General features: G+C 36.7%; 1 protein-coding gene across 4 annotated transcripts in view; it reads left to right on the top strand.

The window, feature by feature from the left end:
• The first annotated feature begins 3,519 nt into the window (after positions 1 to 3,519).
• The window catches only part of Su(dx) (WW domain containing E3 ubiquitin protein ligase suppressor of deltex), a 78,222-nt gene continuing 60,307 nt past the window's right edge, over positions 3,520 to 21,434 (top strand). For 2 of the 4 annotated variants that reach the window (XM_083138398.1, XM_083138401.1), the window contains exons 1-4: positions 3,520 to 3,586; positions 11,306 to 11,444; positions 14,506 to 14,647; positions 18,415 to 18,719. In XM_083138398.1, the coding sequence (XP_082994524.1) occupies positions 11,399 to 11,444; positions 14,506 to 14,647; positions 18,415 to 18,719 (493 nt within the window). In that variant the 5' untranslated portion in view covers positions 3,520 to 3,586; positions 11,306 to 11,398. The remainder of the gene's footprint in view (positions 3,587 to 11,305; positions 11,445 to 14,505; positions 14,648 to 18,414; positions 18,720 to 21,434) is intronic. The other 2 variants (XM_083138399.1, XM_083138400.1) reach the window with 2 other exon arrangements.

Consider the following 21,434-nt stretch of genomic DNA (forward strand, 5'->3'; position numbering starts at 1 on the left):
CACTAATTGTTTGGACGCAACGGCAACATCCAACGTCCAACCCTGCCTGTTGTTGAGGGGTGGAAAGACCGCTCCCTCAAAATTCCGAGAAACATCGAAGTGATAGGTTCCTACACTGACATCCACTATAGCTAGAACCAGGAAAACAAGAAAGAAATGTATTTCTTGGGGTTCGTGCCACTCAAATTCAAGAATAGTGTTTCAAACTGAAAGCAAAATGTACTGAAACACTATTTTGCAATATTTGTCATGAAAGTAAAATTTTTAGCAAATGTAGAACAGTTTGCCGGGGCCACGTGAACGTTTCGGGGGGCCGGTGCCCACCCGTGCCCCTCCCTAACGACGTCCCTGCTCATCAGTCTGTTGTACTCGTACGCAAGGTGAATTGTTTCTTTTAGAGTAAAGGGGCTGTTGATTGTCGCTTCGGGGTGGAATCTCCGTGCCACTTAAAAGTGAATCCTCAGTGATAAATGAAATTTTTTAACCGAAGCGACACGACAAGATGCACGTGTCGCTTAGATTTCCAATGGTGTGTATTGTGCAGCCTGAGACTTGATTTCCCATGAGCGGTAAATGCTTATTTATAGACAAAATGATCATGTGTCGCTTGTCACTTCGGTACGAACCACTGCTGTCGCGTATCGCTTCGGTTTGAAACCTCACTAAGAGGCGTGCTTTTCACCTCAATGCTCAAAAGAATGATAGATTCTACAAAGAATAATCGCAGATAAACGATCAACATGCTTGTAACAAAATGCAAGTCGTACAAATCCTTCCGGGTGCCAATCATTTCTTCGTTCTTCTTGTATCAACAGGTTTCGTCTCCCTACGTCCTTCGGAGTCCTACGCGACTCAATAAATTTGTTCCCGATCGAACTGTGCAACCATATGTTACACACTTGACACCATATTTCCTTGTAAAAGAGTCTCCACTTTGCCCTTTCATATTAACGTCCATAGCACCGTAACCGGATGTTCGAGGGGGCCCAGACGAGTGCGCATGCTCCGCAGTAACTCCGCCTTTATCACCGTCTATAATTAAAGCTACCCCTTCCGAAGGAACATATCTTTGAATTGAATAGGAAGAAAACACGTCCTCTCGTTGGGAAGGTTCAGTTCGACTCGTCGTCTGCTTGTGACGTCACCACTAATGGACTCCATTGTGTTCTTCGCTATTTGAGCTCGCCATATTAGGCCATAAATAAGGACATAATTATCATATGAACCTACAACCTATACACTAACTACACTCCCCCACCCCACCCCAGTTCAAAGCTATTTATGACACACAAATTTTCATCTCGTTGTTGAAGGTCTTGGTTTATCTTCTCGCCAAATGGGCATGGATGTTTTCTATTATTTTAATTTTTATTTCCAAATTTGCTTATTACATTTTGACAGGGTGGGCCATACTAATTTGGATGGTCCGTGTCGTGGCTCACTCTGGCCCACCCTTGGAGCCATCCCTATAGAGATAAAATATTGTTGAAATTATTTACAAAATCAAATATCACAAGAAACACATACATAAATAATGTCCATGAAACGTAATTATACAATTTATCGTCTCAGTTTTTTCTGACGTAACTGATCTTTTGAGAATGACGGAAATGTCGCAAATCGCAAACTTTTCTTTTCAGCAGCTGAGAATCTCTACTCTAATCAAAATGACCTTCAGAATGATCACAACCTTTCTCCTCTAAATTGTTAATATTGCTTAGTGGAGACGTAAATTTTGTATTTTTATTTTAAATATTATAAATGTGATCGATAAGTTATAATATAGAAAAAAGATTTAGTTTTTGAAAGGTATGAACTATTACAACTGGCATTTACTTGGTTCAAAGCGTCATGACGTCACACAATCCCAAGTAGGAAGAATCCTTGCCAATGGTGGACTAATATTCAGTGTTGCCAGGTCTACTGATTTCGCAGGAGATTTCCTGATTTTCAGCACGGTCTACTGATCTCCTGACAAGTTTCATGAAAATGTGGAAATCTCCTGATTTTTTGCTTCCTTAAATATTTATAATGAACAATTATTTTAAAAAAATGGAAAGTTGATTTAAAATTTACATACTCAGCTGATGGAATGCAAAGACCCATGAATATTCTGCAGAGAGAGAGAGAGAGAGAGGTAGGTAGGTGGTGGAGGAGGGTTAAAAGGAGGGTTATACCATAGAATATGGTTATACCAGGCTTGATGACATTGGGAAAGACGCGCGGCTTCTTGAGCCCTTTGTGCATTGGGAACTCCAACACGGGTGTCCCATCTGGTGCGGTTTTTGTCAAAGGGGAGGTAACTGAAAACTGGTTACAACTAAATACCAATATTGCCACCCACACATAGGAACAAGTTTTCAGTTTTATGGTAGTGTTTATTGAAACTCGGATAAAAAGGGAGTCCACATAACGAATGCAGATAAATGTTATGGTTACAAAAGCTCTTAGTAAACTGTCGATTGATTGATTTGGTTTATTTTACTTCGCATTTCTGCAACTTTTGGCTAATCGCGAAGACGAGGAAGAAAGATGATATGATGAAATTGATAAAGAGACAACCGTGCCCAGGCCGAGATTCGATCCCGAGACGGCCGGACCCTGGGGTCGAGTGGTTAGCACATCGCGCTGCGACGCCAAGGGTCCCGGGTTCGAATCCCGCTCGGGCTTTTTTGTTTGTGAATGTCCATTCATCAATTTCATCATTTCATCACTCATCCCCATCAAATTTGCCAAGAAGCACAAAACGCGAGGTAAAATAAACTAAATCAATCAATCAATCTGTCTAATACTGGTTGGTTACCTTCCTTGATTGAAAGTAAAATTTTAATTCAAGGATATTTCGGGGTTCAGGCATGATAGCCCTTCTCCATTACCATTAATGCGAGTAGTATGCTTTGAATGTGTTGTTAAAAAAAAGCTGTGGGCGTTCTTACATCCTCTAACTTTGTCTAATTTTAAATAAAAGCAAACTAAGGTGTTATCAGGTATAGTAATTCAAAAATATATCCCCGAATGCGTAGTGGCTGAAGCTCTAGTCTTAGCGTCTTAGTTAACACAAAAATCACGAAATGTTTCCATAAACTTCTAAACGCCAAGTACATAAATCCACGCACAGTCACAACCATTTATTTTAGAATATTTCTGAGAGATGAACAGAAAATGGAGGTCGGATTTTTTCCAATACTGTCACTTGCACCACCTCTGTTTTTGCACTCGATCATCGCCACTGGTTGGGGGAAACTGTACCTTTACCTTAGGTGAATTAAGGGGGTGGGGTTATCGTACCACTTGAAGTACAAATTCATAATAAAATTTGTATTAACATAACAGTATTATCTTTTGACATCTAAAATTAATAATTAACGTTCAATAATGATAGTGGAAATCTTTTCCCACTCAACCCCCCCCCCAGAACGTTGATAATACGCTATTATTAATTCTTCTGATTTTTAAGCAGATCTCCTGATTTTTCAGAGGACGATCTCCCGATTTTTGAAAATATGACCTGGCAACGCTGCTAATATTGGAAAAAGAATGAAATTGCGTTATTTCGGGGACTACACTTCAGGTTGTCAGTATGTAGGTAGGCGATTTGATTTGAAGTTGATTGATTTAAAATATAAGTTAAGCTTTTCCTACGACACAGTTTGGAATCTTAATTTTATTGACAATGTTAATCAGGTTTAAGTGAAGTGTTAAATGCGAATTAGCAAGTCAGTTTACAAACGAAGAAGTGTTTTTCCTTGTAAACGCATATGCATTTGTTACTTGTGATATTCGTCCTATAGGAAGCGATGTATTGTTGCGGAATAAGCTTAGATGTAAATGGTATTAGCAGAAATACACGCATGCTCAACATTAAGGTGGTCTGAAAGAAAACTTAGTTTTCAAGTTTGGTAGTTTGTTATTAATTCAGTTTTATGGCATGACCTTATTTGCATACGTTCAAGTGGTTAATTGAGTTTTAGAAGTAGTCAAGGTTTCTGGAGCCAACTGATTTAACCGACCCTTTTAAAATGGAAAATCTTGAGCTTTGATTTTGTTAACAACAAGTAACTGATAGATAATTTTTTCGCAGTACTATTGTGGAAAAAACTGAAATTTTGATTTTTTGCCATTTGTAGCCAAATGTTCAGTTGCATCTCCAGTATTGAGATTAGAGGTTCCTAATGCCACATGATGGAACCAGCTAAATAATCCTCCAAAGTACTGCAACCGAGAGAGGTGTATTTTTGAACCACTGCTTCTAGTTTCCTAATTCCTTGTACCTTATATATATATAAAAAATGATGATGGACCTGAAGGAAATCGGTAGAGATGGAAAAGAGTATATAGATCTTGCTCAGGATAGGGCCAGATGGAAGGCCTGTGTTGCTGCAGCCATGAACCTTCAGGTTTAAGAAGGCCAGAGAGTTAGTTATGTATGTAGGTGTGTGTGTGTACTTATGTACGTACAGTTTCATGCATAAGTTTGGAAACACACTTTTGAAAGAAAAAATTGTAACAGTTTCATACATCGGAGACACATTTCTTCAATTTTACACAAGAAACTACTTACGGAAATGAGTTTCTCCAAGGTTTACAACGTTCGTCGAGGTATTTTCTTTCATCGTGGAATATATTTGACCGGGAAATCATGTATTTTTCAAGAGAAATATCTCACTGACACACAATTGCCATTGCTTTCATTTGCTTGCCCTACGACAACCGGATGCTGCGTATGTTTGATGACGTAAGCCCCTGTCAGTGTTTCAAAACGTAAGCCCCTGTCAGTGTTTCAAACCCCTTTCTTTTTACTGTGCTTGCCTAACGTAACCTAAACTTATCGGAAATGGTTCGTGGGGCTACTGGTCAGCTACCATGCATAATGGTTCATGGGGCTATCCGTGAATGGTTCGTGGGGCTATCCATCAGCTACCCGTGCATAATGTATAATTTCCACCGGTGACTAACACGATAGTAGGTATTTTTCGGTGAAGAAGGTTGAAACACTGCATACCCACAACGTGAGTCAAGATGTGCCCACCATATTGTGTGTTCCGGAAGCGAAGAAAGGAATAAAAAAAGCACTCAGAATTTGAAAAATTGCGTTTGTTTTTTTGTAAAAAACATAATGGCACCTTGAACTATGTTCTGCAATACACAATTGGTAAGTACGAACCATGCGAAACACAAAATATCAGATTTTAATGTGTCTCCGATCTATGAAACTGGTACCGAAAAAATAATCAGAAGTCCATACATAATATATGAATTGGGAGCGGGGTCAACTTTTTAGGTACATTACCAACAATGTGGCCATCTTGTAGTAGCTTCTTTTTTAATGTGATATTATCAGAATGGACTAGAATTTCACAAACACAATGGTATGCTTAATTTCAGTGTTATAATATCCATTCTGCAGCTAGAAACATTAATGTTTTTCATGCTTCATAACTATGGAAACACCCATCTAAGACAAACATGAAAACCAGAATCACATCATCCAGATACATGATTTAGGAAAGGCCGGAAACTTGTAATAATATGTTACCAACATGGTGCCATCTCAAGAGTCATTCAATTTCGTAAATGAAAATGTGGTCACATGACATCCCAAAATGGGTTAGATTTTCATAAGACACTTGTTGATGTGCTTACTTTCACTTCAACTTTGTGTTATTCTGCTTGAACCCACAATGTTTTTTGGTAGCATGTTGTTTACAAATGATGATAGTAACTGTTCTTGTTCGTGTTGGGAATGGTTGAAGGTTTTTAATAACATGACATGTTCATAATGATCTCCAATAGTTTTTTGTTCGGGAGGAATTATAGTCAGTTAAACCACAAGAAAATAAATTAGAGATCAAGCAGCATACAGGTTAAAGTTATGTTGTAATGATGTACATATTTATTGCGAAATTCTAGTCCACTTTTTTGTCACATGATAACATGTCCATTAAAAAGAAAGTTTAGTTCAAGTTGGCTGCTACATTTGTAATCACAAATTTGATCCAATATTCGTCTGGAGTCTGGACCACTGTTTTGACTCAACCTAGCTAATCAGTAAACTTCCCAACCGGTCCCAGCCACACATTTTCTTTCAGATATTTTTTTCATTGCACCCACCATCCAACTAATAGTTAAACACTTGTGATAGCACCTTTTCAGCTAATATCTCTTGCTATTTCCTCATTATCTGGCTCCACGTTGCAGCCAGGTTGTGAAATCCAGAAACTTTTTATTTTGTGTGGTAACTGTGTGTACTACAGAGCATTCCCAGACATTCGCTATGAGACTTGGTGGCAAGCGGCCCGGTGTCAGCGATTGTCTTTCCCGGTGAACGGGGTCCGCGACAGTCGCACTCTACAGTCTGTTTTTTTTTTTGCTCTCCCTGCCTTCGCTCTCTTTCCCTTTCTGTTGACATCGCAGACTGACGCCAGTATAATCCTCCCTCGGAAGTTGTGTTGTGCTGTTTCCGTGTGTTGAAGATTGTGGCTTAATATGGCACCACAAAAGTTTACATTACAACAAAGGATTTATCTTGTCGAGTGTTACTTCGGAAAGAGGAATTGTGGAGAAGTGCGATGACGTTTTGCAACGAAATTTCCTGGGTGACACTTCCATATAGTGGAAACGGATTTCTTCATTTTTACAGAAGAAACTACTTACGGAAATCACTTTCTGTATCATCGTTGAAGTTCCTCAATGTGTTTACTTACGCCATATAATATTTTTTAGCTTGAAATCTTTTTAAAAATATCTCTCCGACATGCAATTCCTGTTGCTTCTATACATCAAGGATGGTCCGTGCGTTTCATGATGTAATCCCCTGTCAATGTTTCCAAACACGCCTTTTTGTTTGCAAGATTTTTTATTTTTCGAAAATACAAACTATGCTTGCCTAATCTAACCTAACCTTACTGGAAATGGTTTGTGGGGCTAACGTGAATGGTTTGTGGGGCTAAACATGAATTGTTCGTGGGGCTAACGAGGTATTAGCATAATTTCAAATCCGGCCACGAAATTAGGTATTTTTCAGCGAAGAAGGTTTGAAACACTTCATGCACACTCCAAATCGACAAAACACTGCCACAACGCGCGATGAACCAGTACTCTATCTCCACAGTGTGTGTTACAGAATCGGAAAAATGAAAAACTGTGAGTACTCGTAAATTTAAAAAATAGACATTATTTTCGTTAGAAATTCATTATTACACCTAAAAAAATGTTCCACAATGTAAAAATGTGCGAAATAAATGATTTCTAGGTGTTTCCACTATACGGAAGTAGTACCATTTCCTGGTGTTCCTGTTCCACATAGAACCACTATATTAAACTCCGTAAGAAAGTTTAGAGTAACAGGGTCAGTTCTGAATAAAAGTGGAACGAAAAACCCACGTGTACTTACTGGGGAAAAACTCTATGAGATAGGACAAAAGTTAGAACGGTCTCCTCGGAAATCTATCCGCCGCCTCTCACAAGAAACGGGTGTTTCAAAAACCACAGCAATTAGGGCTGCTAAAATTCTTAAATTTAAGCCCTACAGAGTTACAATAGTGCATGAATTACAGTAGACATGCTGACGCTGGGCTGCTTGCTGCCGAGTCTCGTAACGAATGTCAGGGAATGCTCTGTATTTCCTTCCTACATTTATTATACCTATCTGCCCTTCTGGCTTCTTTCCTTTTTTTGTTTTTGTAGATGTGTGTGGGGGAGGGGGGAGGAGGGGCTGTATATATGCACTTCTAGAATTCTGGGCCACTTTAGAATTCTGTATTGGAGATCAATAAAAAGTTTATGAAGAAAGAATCTTCTTGAACAACATTACAAATTGTAATGTAGAAGACAATAGGAGATATGATTTATCAAACAATCGTAACTAAATTTATCACAGTCCTAGATAACCAGTCATTTAAATGACAGAAAAGCAAACTTGATATAATGAAAATATATTTATCAAGACTTTAATGAAACTGAAAATTTATTGTATGAGGTTGTAGCTGAAAAACAAAGCAATTGTGAATTCATGCAATAATACAACTTTCATAAGTTATGTTGTGTATTTGGTCTAGGAATTAATTTGTGCGCCTGGACAAGAATGGCGTAACAAGCGTATCATCCCACAGTTCCATGTATCCACACATGCGTTGAAAACTCCTGTCAGCGTGCATCGTTCGTAGTGTAGGGCAGTTGATTGACGCGTCAACAACAGCATTTTGTAGTCAACTGAACATGGCGCAGTTCGTGCCAGATAAAGTGTTTTTGCGGGGTGTTCTGCTTCATTACTTTAACATGCAGAAAAGTGTTACCGAAAGTCATCGTATTTTGGTGGAAGTGTATGGTGACCATGCACTAGCTGAGTGAACGTGTCAGAAGTGGTGATTTCGGCCTGGAAGACCAAGAGCGACCTGGACAGCCAAAAAAATTTGAAGACTAAGAATTGAGGGCATTGCTCGATCAGGATTCGTGTCAAACGCAGGAAGAACTTGCAGAAGCATTAGGCGTTGATCAAACAACAGTTTCCAAACTCCTCAAAGCCATGGGAATGATTCAAAAGATGTCACATTGGGTTCCACATGAATTGAAAGACAGAGACGTTGAAAGACAAAAAAACATTTGTGAATTGCTGCTTCAAAGACAGAAAAGAAAGGGGTTTTTGCATCGCATTGTTACTGGCGATGAGAAGTGGATCCATTACGAGAACCCGAAACGAAAAAAGGCCTGGGTGAAGCCAGGTGAATCAGGTCCATCACAACCGAAACGAGATATTCACTGTGCAAAGGTTATGCTGTGCATATGGTGGGATATGAAAGGTGTGGTGTACTATGAGCTGCTGCAACCGGGTGAAACTATTAATGGAGAACGTTATCGACGACAATTAATGCGTTTGAAGTAAGCTCTGGCCAGGAAACGACCAGAATGGGAGAACAGACATGATAAACTTATTTTTCAACATGATAACGCTCGCCCACATGTCGCAAAACTGGTCAAAACCTATTTAGAAAATGTCGGATGGGAAGTTTTACCCCGCCTGCCGTATTCACCAGACGTTGCTCCTTCGGACTACTACTTGTTCAATTGCATGAATAACGATTTGATTGGACAGCAGTTCACTTCTTCAGAAGATATCGAAAAATGGGTCTCTGACTGGATCGCTTCAAAGGATGAGGACTTCTTTCGCCACGGAATCCGTAACTTGCCTGACAGATGGGCGAAAGTGGTGGCTCGCGATGGACAATATTTTTCTTAAGGTATTTATGTATTTTGTGTTTGAACTACAGCTTCAATGTGTGCGTAACAACTGCACAAATTAATTCCTAGACCAAATATTATTCTAAAACTATTCTATTTATGCAGTAAGAAGAATGTTATACATTCACTGTATTAATATATTTCATGCTGTTTCTGTTCGGAGATTCTCTTGACTTTGGTGAAGTCTGAATCTTGCAAAGATACTGACAGATTTGGGGTGTGTCCTATATCAGTGACTTGGATCCCACTATATGTATTAAAGTGTACTTACAAACATTTTGGCCACATTTGCAAGTAAACTAGCATTCACACATTTAATGGCAGTGATATGACCATAGAGTCATTCTATGACAAATCATCACAGATATGTGCAATTTTCAACCCGACCATCTTAGATTTTCATGAAATTTGGGGAGTTGAAACTATGCATGGAATGTAGTAACTGAAAATTTTGAGTTTCGTGCATCTTGTAATTACCAAATTATTCAAGGTCAAATTTAGCAGAAATTGCACTTTCTGAGCCCGTTCAGCTATTGTAAATGTGCTGTAACTCAGCCCCTATTTGGCCTAGGAATCTCAAATAAAGTTTATTGTGCAGGGAATTGAACAAGCTTTCCAATGCTTCCACAAAATAAAATATTGTCATGAGACCTTGAAAATCTCAAAACGTGTCAAAAATAGTGGAAAAAATATACTGACACACCAAACCATACTCTAAAACATATAAAGAAATCAAACTGGGACTGCAATGGGATCAGAAGATAGAAAATAATACCCAGGGAAAACCATAGTTGTGTGTGCCAAGTGGAGGTCCAACATATTCTTGGCCGCCAATTTTAATTCAACTAAAAAAAAGTTTCAATGGAAAGGAGGTGATGTGACATCACAATCTTGGTCAACTTTACACATCATACTGAGCCTTATCTGGATTTCATAGTAACGATAAGATACATTGATAACTGCTTCTCAAAGAATCTTGTGTTTTTTTACTTACTGTAGCCAGCTGACAACCATTTTAGTGGGAGTTTGAAGACACTGGAGGAACCTGTAGTGTGGGAAAGGCACAGATGTTTGTGCTCCATCCATATTTCTGACCATCATTGTAGCTAGTTAACAGAGTGTATATTAGATGATGACATGTTTGGAAAACATAAAGTACAAATGATAATTTTATCTGCAGCTTCTGTACAAATACTGATATTCAACATCCAATGGCCACAGCACATTCACAAAATGAAAATAATGGTGTTGCCTTACTAGTAATTTAATCATTCTAATATATCCAGATATAAGATATATACCTTTAGCCCTATTTGGCGAGCCAGACAACTTCAAATTGTCTTTCAGATCTTCCACATTTAGGCTAACACCTGGAGGTTCAGATGACTATCACTCACCTTGCAGCCAGAGCATACACGTGTATTTATATATATTTATTTATAATCAAGGAGTCACAGGTTAAGATCTCATTGCCACTGCCAATTAGCCCACCTGAGTATAGAGTGGATTTAAAATAAACTGGTCAAATTCTAGGTTAGACATAAGTATAGGCCTACATAAATTTTTAATTTGATTTTGTATTTGATATTGATGTGATGGTATTTTAAACTTACAAAATGCATATAAATATTGAGAATAGTGTAAATGTACTAAGCATTGTGCAACTATCATATCTCTGGTTAAATACTGTTTTGACTTATGTCCATCTACACAAACTCTTCAGGAGAGCTGAGTGAAGTTGGATTTGTATGGATTTTGAATACAGTACACAATTTGTGCAAACATTTTATTAATGTTGATAATTCACACCACTTGACAACCAGATATGTTGCTTCAGATAGTGATGCATTAACATGTACCAAACACTATGTCGTCATAAACTCACTTCTGACGAAAAGTGGAGATACGACAGAACAGTATTTAGCCAGCGATATCAAGATCACACATTCTGTTCGAGGTAGCCTGTGCGATAAATGGTTTTAACATTCGAGCTTCATTCATTGCATTTATTGTTCTTTCCTGATTGTCAATTTTGCAATTATTGTTAATGCCTTTTTTCTTGTTTTAGATGAGAGGAGGGAATAACAAAATGAGAAGGTGGTACTATGTTTTGTTTGGTGCATGAAGCTATCAGAAGATAAACATAAACCCACGTTTAAGGATGACAGAACCAGCATCCCCTGGCTTTCATCAACTCAATGTTACTAGTGAGTATGGTATTTTACTTGAAATGTTTTTACAGTTATCAGGGTTGCTACGCGACTGGAAAACCTGGAAAACAGGGAAAAGTCAGGGAATAGTCAGGGAATTTTGCATATTTTCTGGAATTTACGAGCATTTTGGAGTTGCAGGAGAACCAGTTACAAAATGAACGAACGGTTCATTTGCAGTTCCGAATTCGGTTGTTGTGATTCCAGTCCCCCCCAAAAGATTCAGTTCAGAAACTTGTTCCTCTCGTCATTATAACTTCCAGTCTGTTACGTACAAAATTTTGGTTCCTTCGCATTTCGATTCTATTTTTATTCACTCTCGGATCTTGGATCCGTTTATTTTGCGACTCGTTCTTCTGAAACTGTTCAAGACCGGAATTTGGAGAGGCGTGAGATTTTTCCTTAGAGAACAAGCTACTCAAGACGAAACCTACGCACCAACCATCCTCAGAATTTCTTAAGGAAAAATGTTGCTTTAGCTTTGTGTGTGGTGAGGAAATTTTCTTTCTTCAAGAACACACCCGTTCGGAACCCGTTCTCTTTTGATACGTGAAGCGGAGCAGGTTGGTGTTGGTACAGGTCATTGGTTTTGGATCTGCAATAAAGCTTGAAGAGCAGAATTTCACGTAACTGGCTATGGTTGACATCACACTGGACGGGTGCGGACGCTGAGTAAAAACAAAGGGACTCAGTACTTCGTTCCCCCCATGAACCCGTTCTGTGAATTTGAGACCGTCGTTTGCGACCCGTTCAGTGGTTGACGTCACACTGGACGGGTACGGATGCCGAGTAAAAACAAAGGGACTCTCAGTGACTTTCCGATGATCACTGGTGGAATCATACTGCTGTTTACATGGAAACCCTCCTTACAGAAGTCCCCAAATTGGTTCTGTGTCCTTGCGTGTACCAAATGAAGTCAGACAAGACATCAACATTTGCAGAACATGTAAAGGAAGAGTGCTCTCAAAGAACATGTGAACACTGCCACAAGAGGACACGGATAATATGTATGAGGTGCGGTGTAGCATTACACATACAATGTTGGTATGAATTTCATGCACATACATGAACAGGAAAAAGTGTAAAGTGTTATGTCAAGTTCTGACATTGTTAATATCATCTGTGTTACATAAAAATGAAAAGGGAGGTATAAAACAGAGATGTTCACGTTATGTTCATTTTGGTACCTTGAATGCCCAATGTCACCTACAGGTGACACCCCTGTATTTTCGAGCAGGATAATAAAATCTTTATTTTTTCTTCATTTTATTCCATTTTGATGCAAAACCAATCAACCCTATTAATATGATCACAAAATTCACAGAAATAAAGTCATGGGCTTTCTCGGGTTAAGGATGGTTCAAATTTCGTGTCACAATGAATGCCAAAATTCTATGATAATTAGTCTTCCTGCTAGGAAACTTTGAAAAAAAAAAAAAACATAAAACATTCGGAACTGTTACCTTTTAGTAGACAGATTTCGATATTTTCCCGTAATATAAAATTGGTTCCAGCATGTGGAAAACTCAAATAATGGAGATATTTGATTCCAAAGTATGGCCTGCATATATATTTCTTTTAGGTGTATGGTTGGTCACCGGCCCCATTCACATTCTGAATTTCCGAAATATGTACTACTTTCAATAAATTAAAAAATATAATCATTAAACTTATTTCATATTTTCTAAAGGTACATGACCTAATTTTGTGTTGGTTCTCATTTGTATTGATATAATTAAGCTTGTATACAAGTTACATTGTAAAGCTTTGATATATGCCGCATTTTTTATTGATTTTTTACACCACCTTAATTGTAATGACTTAGTAAATGGGGAAGTACAATAGTTATTTATTTTTTCATTGAATAGCATTATATAAATCACTTGGTAAATTTTCAGCTAGTAACTGTGTATATTCATATTCATAATAATTAACGTGCCTGCATATTTAATTGAAAAACATGAGGTTAAAAAGCAAAAATCATGACGACAAATATGTCTGGAAAAATTTCATTTCTGGTCTGGAAAACCTGGAATAGTCAGGGAATTTCATAATCAAAAAATCGTAGCTACCCTGGTTATCCATGTTATCACAATGAAAATCTCAATTAGTTGTAAAATTCAGTGTTTTCAATAAAACGGATGTTTCTGTTTGCTGGAATAAATTTTTCTTATGGAGTTTGCAACAATTATTGACTGCCATTTTTTTAAAAAAAAAATTGTCAAGAAATTTGTCAAATGTTCTGAGATTGGATTGTTGGAATGGTTATTTTGCTGTTACATGTCCTGCTATGCATAATAGTGAAAGTGTTAGGTCACTGTGGTAGTTTCACAAATGGCAACATGCAAGGTTGCAATTCTTGTGTTTATAATGTGTCTTTGAAATGGGTATATATTATGTTACGTTTAAAAATTGCATTTTTATTGAAACACACTTCATTTTCTTTGTGTGAGAGGATTGGTTGCTGTTCAATATGTCATAACTTTGAACAAATTCCTCCCTAATTTAAAAATGTACACTGCTTAAGATGAAAGTTATGATTTAATTTAGGAGGGTCATAAATGTGGAAGCACCATCTAAAACAAATGCAGATAGAGAAAAAAATCAAATGTCCATATTCAAAACACAGGAAATGGAGGAAACTTTGTTAGGGTATGTTACAAACATGGTAGCCATCTGTGAAAATGTGGCCTATCTGATCCATCAAAATGAACCGAAATTTGATGGGAAACATGGTTATATGCTTAATTTCAATGTAACTTTAACCCATGTTTCTTGAAATTCAAATATTTTTTGTTAAATGTGGCCTGTTACAAGATGTGTGTTAACTGGATATTCATTGTAAGCCTTTGCAATAATGTGACTTGATCAGGTGAACTTCATTATCTTTCTTGGGTTATTTTTATTGTAAATGTTAGGTATATTTAGAGGAGGCCAGATATACCTTTAATGTGCATATATAGAGCACAAGGAGTAGGAATATTAAGGTGTAGATTCAAGGAACATGAGAGCATAAAATTTCTGTTCCACTATTTATATTGAGAATTTTGTTTTCCAGTTGAATGTGCTCATCTACGAGGGAATAGCAGTTTCTTAAAACCAAATCCCTATGTAGAATTATCTGTTGATGATAAGAGCCCAAGGAAGACTGAAGTAGTGAAGTGTACTTACCAACCAAAATGGAATGAACCTTTCACAGTGTAAGTGTCTTTATTTATTGCAAGGAACTACTTTACTTTAGTTACTGGTAGGATTACCTTTAGGAGCCATTTTCACAGTGAGCAATTTTGTGAAGAATAGGCCACCAATCTGTAATGCCTTTTCTGTTGATTCTTGAAATTACAGTTTTGAACATGTATTTGACTTGGTATCCCTCAAACACCTGCCTATTTGAGTTATTTTGAGCTTCCCCAATGGTGCTGTGGTAATGTCATTGCCTTGTAATCAAGGGGTCCCAGGTTCGATATCTGTTGGAGGCACTTAGTTGTTCTGATCCCACTTTAAAATGTAAGTCCAGTCCATATTAGCCTATATGTGCATAAGTTAAACAACAAAAACTCAATTTACTTATTTTGAACATACAATAACTAAATCAAGTTCAAGTGCATCACCACTGAGTGTAGTTGTTAGCTGCTAGCTGATACAGGAGTGTTAATTTTTAGAAAAATCTGTTATTAGGGTCAGCTGACTTTATTTGCATAGTGAAGGCTAAGAATGTGCATATAGTTTAGTGAGTTATTTTTCTTGTATGTACGCATTGCTTGCATTGTAGAATTATTTCTCTTGCAGTCTACGGTTATTACAAGAATATTCTTATATAACAAGGGATAATGCATTTTTATTTTTTTTCCTGAGGGCACAAATAATAGGATATGAAAAATGAAGGAGAAAAGCTCTTGAATATAGCAAAGGAAAATGGCTTTCCCACTAACAGAATAAACCAAATCAAAAAACAAGTCAAAAGATAACTAAAGTAAAGAGAAAAGCAGACAAAGATGAGAAATCTGTTGAAAATAAATTTGTTTCTATTCCATTTCACAAGAGATTCTCACATAAGATTGCAAAATTTTTTAGAAGATTTAATTTCAAAAATGTCTTTAGATCACCAAGAAGTTTGGAATGTACATTTAATGAATACAGTATGAGAAAATTGTACCAGATGTGGAAACCACAGGAATATATAATATAAGTTCTTCAAAGGATTATATAGAACATAGAGCAAGGAAAATGGCAATAAGATTGGACATTGGGTCATTCCATGTCAAATCAACCAATAAAAAATATTTTTGAACCTTTAGGATTCAGATTTTTTGTGTTTACATTGTACCTATCAAGAGGACAAAAACTGCCAACTTTCAGATTTTTTCGGCTCTTAGTTTTTGAGTTATTGACTTTCAGAAAAGCAAGAATACCAAAATTTGATGACATTTTAAGATCTTTAAACAGATGTAGATCAAAAACTATTTGAAATAGAGAGCTCAAATTGGTGTCATTCTCTTCTGCCTTTAATGAGCTTTAATTTGAAATGCAACATGACTGTGGTATTTGAATTTTGTAATTTAAAAAAAGAAAAGTTTTTTTGGAAATTGCAAGAACACCATTTTTAATTTTTTGAAAAAAAAATGTTTTGAAGACATCATTTGGCTATTTGTGTGCAAAATTTGATAATGGGACGGCAATGGGTTCCTATGGAATTTTTTTTTTATTGTAATGTGTGCGGAATTTGCTAAATTTGTTGGCTTCCATGTTAATACCATAACTATAAGTGAGTGGTTGATGTTGTAGTCTTCATATTAGTCTATTTTATAATTTTTGGACTACAAATAAGAACATGGGTGCTACACTGTTGACTTGCACCGTAGAAGAGCAACAAAGTGTTATTAGTTTTTTTGAGGTCAGAGCGAGTGAAACCTTCTGAAATTTACAACAGAATGAAGGTTCAGTATGGAGACAATTGTTTAAGTCAGGAAAAAGCATACTAAATTAATAGATTTCCTGATCGATCTGCCCACCCACTCATACCCTCTCCCCTGATGTTTTTGAGTTGCCTGATGATATTTGGGATTCATAATTAAAAGAAAAAATGTAATCAATTTTTTATCTGAAATAAAAATAAAACTGACTTCTTGTTTCGCAGTCAGGTTGTTATGTTACAACAATGTAACATTGACAACATCCATTGTATAACTGATTATTTTTTGTTAAAAGATTTTTAACCATTGTCATAACTGTATCTTTAATCAAACTAAAAATAAATGTCTAATGAAGGGAGCATGTGTTCTCCTGAAACGTCACAACGAAAAACAGTTTTTACACTTGTAATAACCATACAAGAGAAGTAAATAGGAGTTGTATGTGATTCGAACAAGTGTTCTCAGGTTACCAGCCTGGTTAAATTGGAGTTAGCTTCCAACGTTTTGAGGGCATACATTGCTCTCGTCTTCTCGAAATGTTGGAAGCTAACTCCAATTTAACCTGGGCTGGTAACCCAAGAACACTTCATCAGACAAGAGAAATAGTTTTAACGAGTTTCATATTCCAATCATGTGCAGTTAGAGTTGATGTTGTTCTTTGTAATTTTTGGAAAATTGATGACCTTGCAAGATTTCAGTTGTACAGGGAAATGCAGAAAAAAACTGACTGTTTTGAAATGTGTATATAAATAAAACAATTAATGTAATGCAAGGTTTAATAATCAAAATTGCTACAAAAATAATTGCCATTTACAGTGCTTACATTAATTTTTCCTTGTTTTGAAAATTGTGTCCGATAAATGATAACCATTCCTTAGACATTCATGTAGCTAAATTAATGCTAAATGTATTGTTTGTTTCAGGGCATGGTACATTCTTATAGTTGTTCATGGTTTCATCTGTACCTTGAATTAAAAAGTTATTTAGCTGCTCCGAGAAATAAAAGCAAAAAATCCTGTGTTGAAAATGTTTTTCTATGTATATTTGTTTTTCTACTGTGCCTTGTTAACCAAATTTAGATAAAGACACACTTTGTTAATCATCATATGCTAACAACAATTTTTCAAAATGCCTTTCAGCAACTCACTTCATTGAAATTAACCCTGCAGTTATTTCATTATCCATACAGCTTTTCCTGAATGGTATGCAGCATATGAAATATAAAAATTAAACTGAATGTAACTGAAGATGAAGAAAATTGTATTAAGAAAACTCAAAATGTATAATTAAAATGTCTTGAAATGGGCTTTAAAACAATGTGCACTCTGTGTAGTAGCAAACTTTTGATACTTTTATACAATGAAATTCATGAACTAAATTTTTTTCCACACGTGGTACAGTTTACCTTTCTGGTTCCAATAAACAAGTTTTTAAGATAAGATTTTTCTCAGGTTGTATGTTTTACTTGCACAACATCCACCACCTGATTTGACGTACAAGAACGTAAAATCATTCTCAAAAAGTTTTTTTTTTTTTTAATAAACTTCCAGTAAGAAATCTTGGCTTTAATTTAGAAACTTCGTCAATGTCTATGTACTAGTTGTTTACAAGAGAACATCTGATTTACTGATCTGTAATTACAGAATTTATAATTCACCTACATTTTGCGGACCTGCTTGATGTTTCAACAAGTTAACAACATTCTGCCATTTTGCTACTATTTTTGGTAGAAACATATACCCAGTTTTGTTAAGTAAATATTTAAATAAGCAGTATCTGTTTCAAAGCTAAACCTATTATAGTTACTCAGGATGTTAATGAATCATTCTTATTCTTCAAGGAGCATTTGCAATTTTATATCGGATCAGCTGAATGTTGGTATCAGTAAATTTTATCACTATATAAGTATTGGCCAGAATTACTTATTGGTCTCTCCCCTAATTTTTAATTTTGGTTAATTTTTTTATTACAAATCAAGGATTGAATGTGTAACATGGACAATTGCAATGAACCTTAGAACTAAATTAGTGTAATATGTTTTTTTTTTTTTTCAGTCTAGTGACACCACATTCACAACTGCATTATCGTGTGTTTGATCACAGCACATTTCGAAAGGACAGTTTAATAGGTGAAAAAAAGCTAAACTTATTTGACATATTATCACATTACAATGGAAAGTGTGAGAACCTTGAGTTGACAGTGGATTTAATGAATGAATCTAAACATGAAGATCATCATGTGAAAGTTGGAGAGTTGGTTACTCTTCTTGATGGCATGAAGATAGACATGAGTGGTTTAAGTCAAGAGCACATGCCAGATGGACACTCCAGAACAAATAATCATTCATCACCACAGATAAGTGAGTATTAGTTTTTAGTGATGTTTGTTGCAAAATTTTCTTCCAAATTTTCCTTTTCCCTTGACAAATTGATATCACTATCAAACTTTGTTAAATATTATTATTTTTTATAATTATTATCTGTAGTAGTAGTAGTAGTATTTCCATTGACTCAGATTATCAGTTCACAGAAATGTTAGGTTTGATTGAATGGATGAAAATGAGAAAGGGATAACAGATAATAAACTTTATTGATAGCAAATACTTGGAGTAAAATATATGAAAAGTTTGATAAGAGTTAGGTTTATACAACTGTGCTATAGCAACAATTTAAAAGTCAAATTATAATGGGAAGACTGTAATTGTTCCCAGGCTGAATTTAAAATTTTAATTGTAGTTGAATTTTGGGTATAAATTACATGCTGAAAGAAAAGAAAATGGATGTCACACTCGAGTGAACTTGATTGTAAAATGGAATGGGGATATCTACACAAATTTCCCTGCAGTTTTGATATTTTTGATGGAATTTATCTTTTCCCTTCTCACCTAAAATATTCAGCAAACAACTTTTCCCACAATTCATTGCACAAAATCACCTACTGCTGCCATAGTTTGGGCAGGCAGATCAGATGCTGCATTGAAAACATGCCAGGTAATCATTGAGCATGTGATCTTGGTTACAGTAATTCAAGATATCATTATCATGATCATATGAGGAATGTGTATGTATACAATATTGCAAATTTCTCTGTAAGAAGGCTTCTCGTATGCTTTCCTTAACATGTGTGAATATGTTTGCCTGACTTCATGTTGTTTCTTCCCAAAGCATACTGTATAATGATGTCAAATTGAATATCATCCATGCTACGAATTTCCCTAGAGTGATCGAAATTTTCCTTAATTAACCAACACTGGTTCAGGGTAGATATTGTTTGATTTCCCTTATAGTGAAGTTATACTGACAATATCTTTGACTGATTTCAGATTCTGCTCTTGTGATACCTTGGCAGCAAGCACGTTGATCATTCTGCTCACAATCATGCTACTGAAGGTTTTAGTTTTAGCATATAGTCTGGGCATGAATGCCTCTTAATTTTTACCATTTCAAATGTGACAGAAAAGTGACGTAAAATATGAATTCTTCTGGTGTCCAGCACAGGTAGAATTAATCGTGTGATATTCAGGACATTTGATCTGCCATTACTGCGGGAATTATCTTGTCCTCAGACAAATTATCCATGTTAACGTGTTACAAGGTAAGTACAGGGCAAAATGATTTACCCGATTACAGAAATTTATTCTGTGAAATCTAATAAACATATGTTATTGTGAAACATGCGCTTCGAAAGGTTAACTTTCAAAGTTTAGTTTCCACGCAGTGTTTCCACTTTCTACCACTAGGAGTCAGCAGCGAGCAGGAAAATGGCGTTGACTGGAGAACAGATCTTTCTGTGTGCTTGATTATCATGTGAACAAGTCTGTGATTAGTGTGCAATGGCATTTCTGTACCAAATATCTGAGAGAACCACCTACGGAGAAGGCCATTCGTAAGGGGCATGATCATTTCAGACATTTGGGCTGCATCTGTAAATGAAAATCGACTGGCCGTCCATCGACTGGGGAAGAGCCAGTGGAATGAGTGCGCACATGTTTCGTGCGGAGTCCATAGAAGTCCACCTACCGGGCAGCGAGAGAACTTCAACTTCCACAGAAAACTGTCTGGCGGGTTCTGCGGAAATGTTTACAAATGAAACCCTACCGCTTGCAACTAGTTCAAGCCTTAAAAGACACATTATGCTTTGCGCGCGTCTTTCTGTGCTGATTTCCTCGCATTAATGGAAACGGATGGGTTCTCTGATAGGTTAATTTACAGTGATGAAGCAAGTTTTCACCTATCAGGGAAAGTGAATAGACACAACGTAAGGATTTGGGGAACTGCTAACCCCCTTGAATTTGTGGAACACGAACGCGATTCTCCCAAAGTGAATGCCTTTTGTGCCATTTCCCATGAAAAGATTTATGGGCCCTTTTTCTTCCATGAACGTATTGTGACAGGACTTGTTTTCCTTGATATGCTGCAACTATGGCTCCTTCCACAGCTTGCAGAGGATAGCACAGATTTCATTCTCCAATTGGATGGTGCCCCTGCGCATTACCTCTCACAATGACATTTGTTTATTATATTTCACAGAATAAATGTCTGAAATCGGGTCCATCATTATGACTTACCCTGTACTGTACCATGAAGATTCCTTGAAAAATCACCTCTGCACCTTGAAACTTTGCTAGTCTTGCATTAACACAACTCTAAAGACTAAGTTGCTCTTGTTTAAGAGTAGTTCCCTGGTCAAACCATTCTCAAATTTACTCTGCTCCAGTCTTTGATCAGGAACATGTTGATTTTGCAACAGCCATGTGGTTCTTGAACTGCTCCTAGTTTCACTTGGTTGGAACTTATTAATTCCAAGAGCTTGCTGCCTTATTTGCCTGGATGCAAGTTATATTGTGCCGATGCTTTCTTTGCAATTGTCTGGCTGGAGTTTGCATTTCTGTCACTTAGTGGCACTGATGATGATGTGCTGCTGGGTTGCATCGTCTGCTTCACTGCACGTCATCCACCGTTGCTTCCATGAGAAGGTTGCACGAAACTTGCTAAGTGTGTCCTTTTTTGTGGTGGTTGGCTTTCGTGTTTTTAGGTTTTAGAGGAGGCCTTTGCTGGAGTATGGCATGAGTTTC

The sequence above is a fragment of the Lepisma saccharinum genome, chromosome 1, assembly GCF_977018435.1.
Source record: "Lepisma saccharinum chromosome 1, izLepSacc3.1, whole genome shotgun sequence".
Taxonomy (NCBI): Eukaryota; Metazoa; Arthropoda; class Insecta; order Zygentoma; family Lepismatidae; genus Lepisma; species Lepisma saccharinum.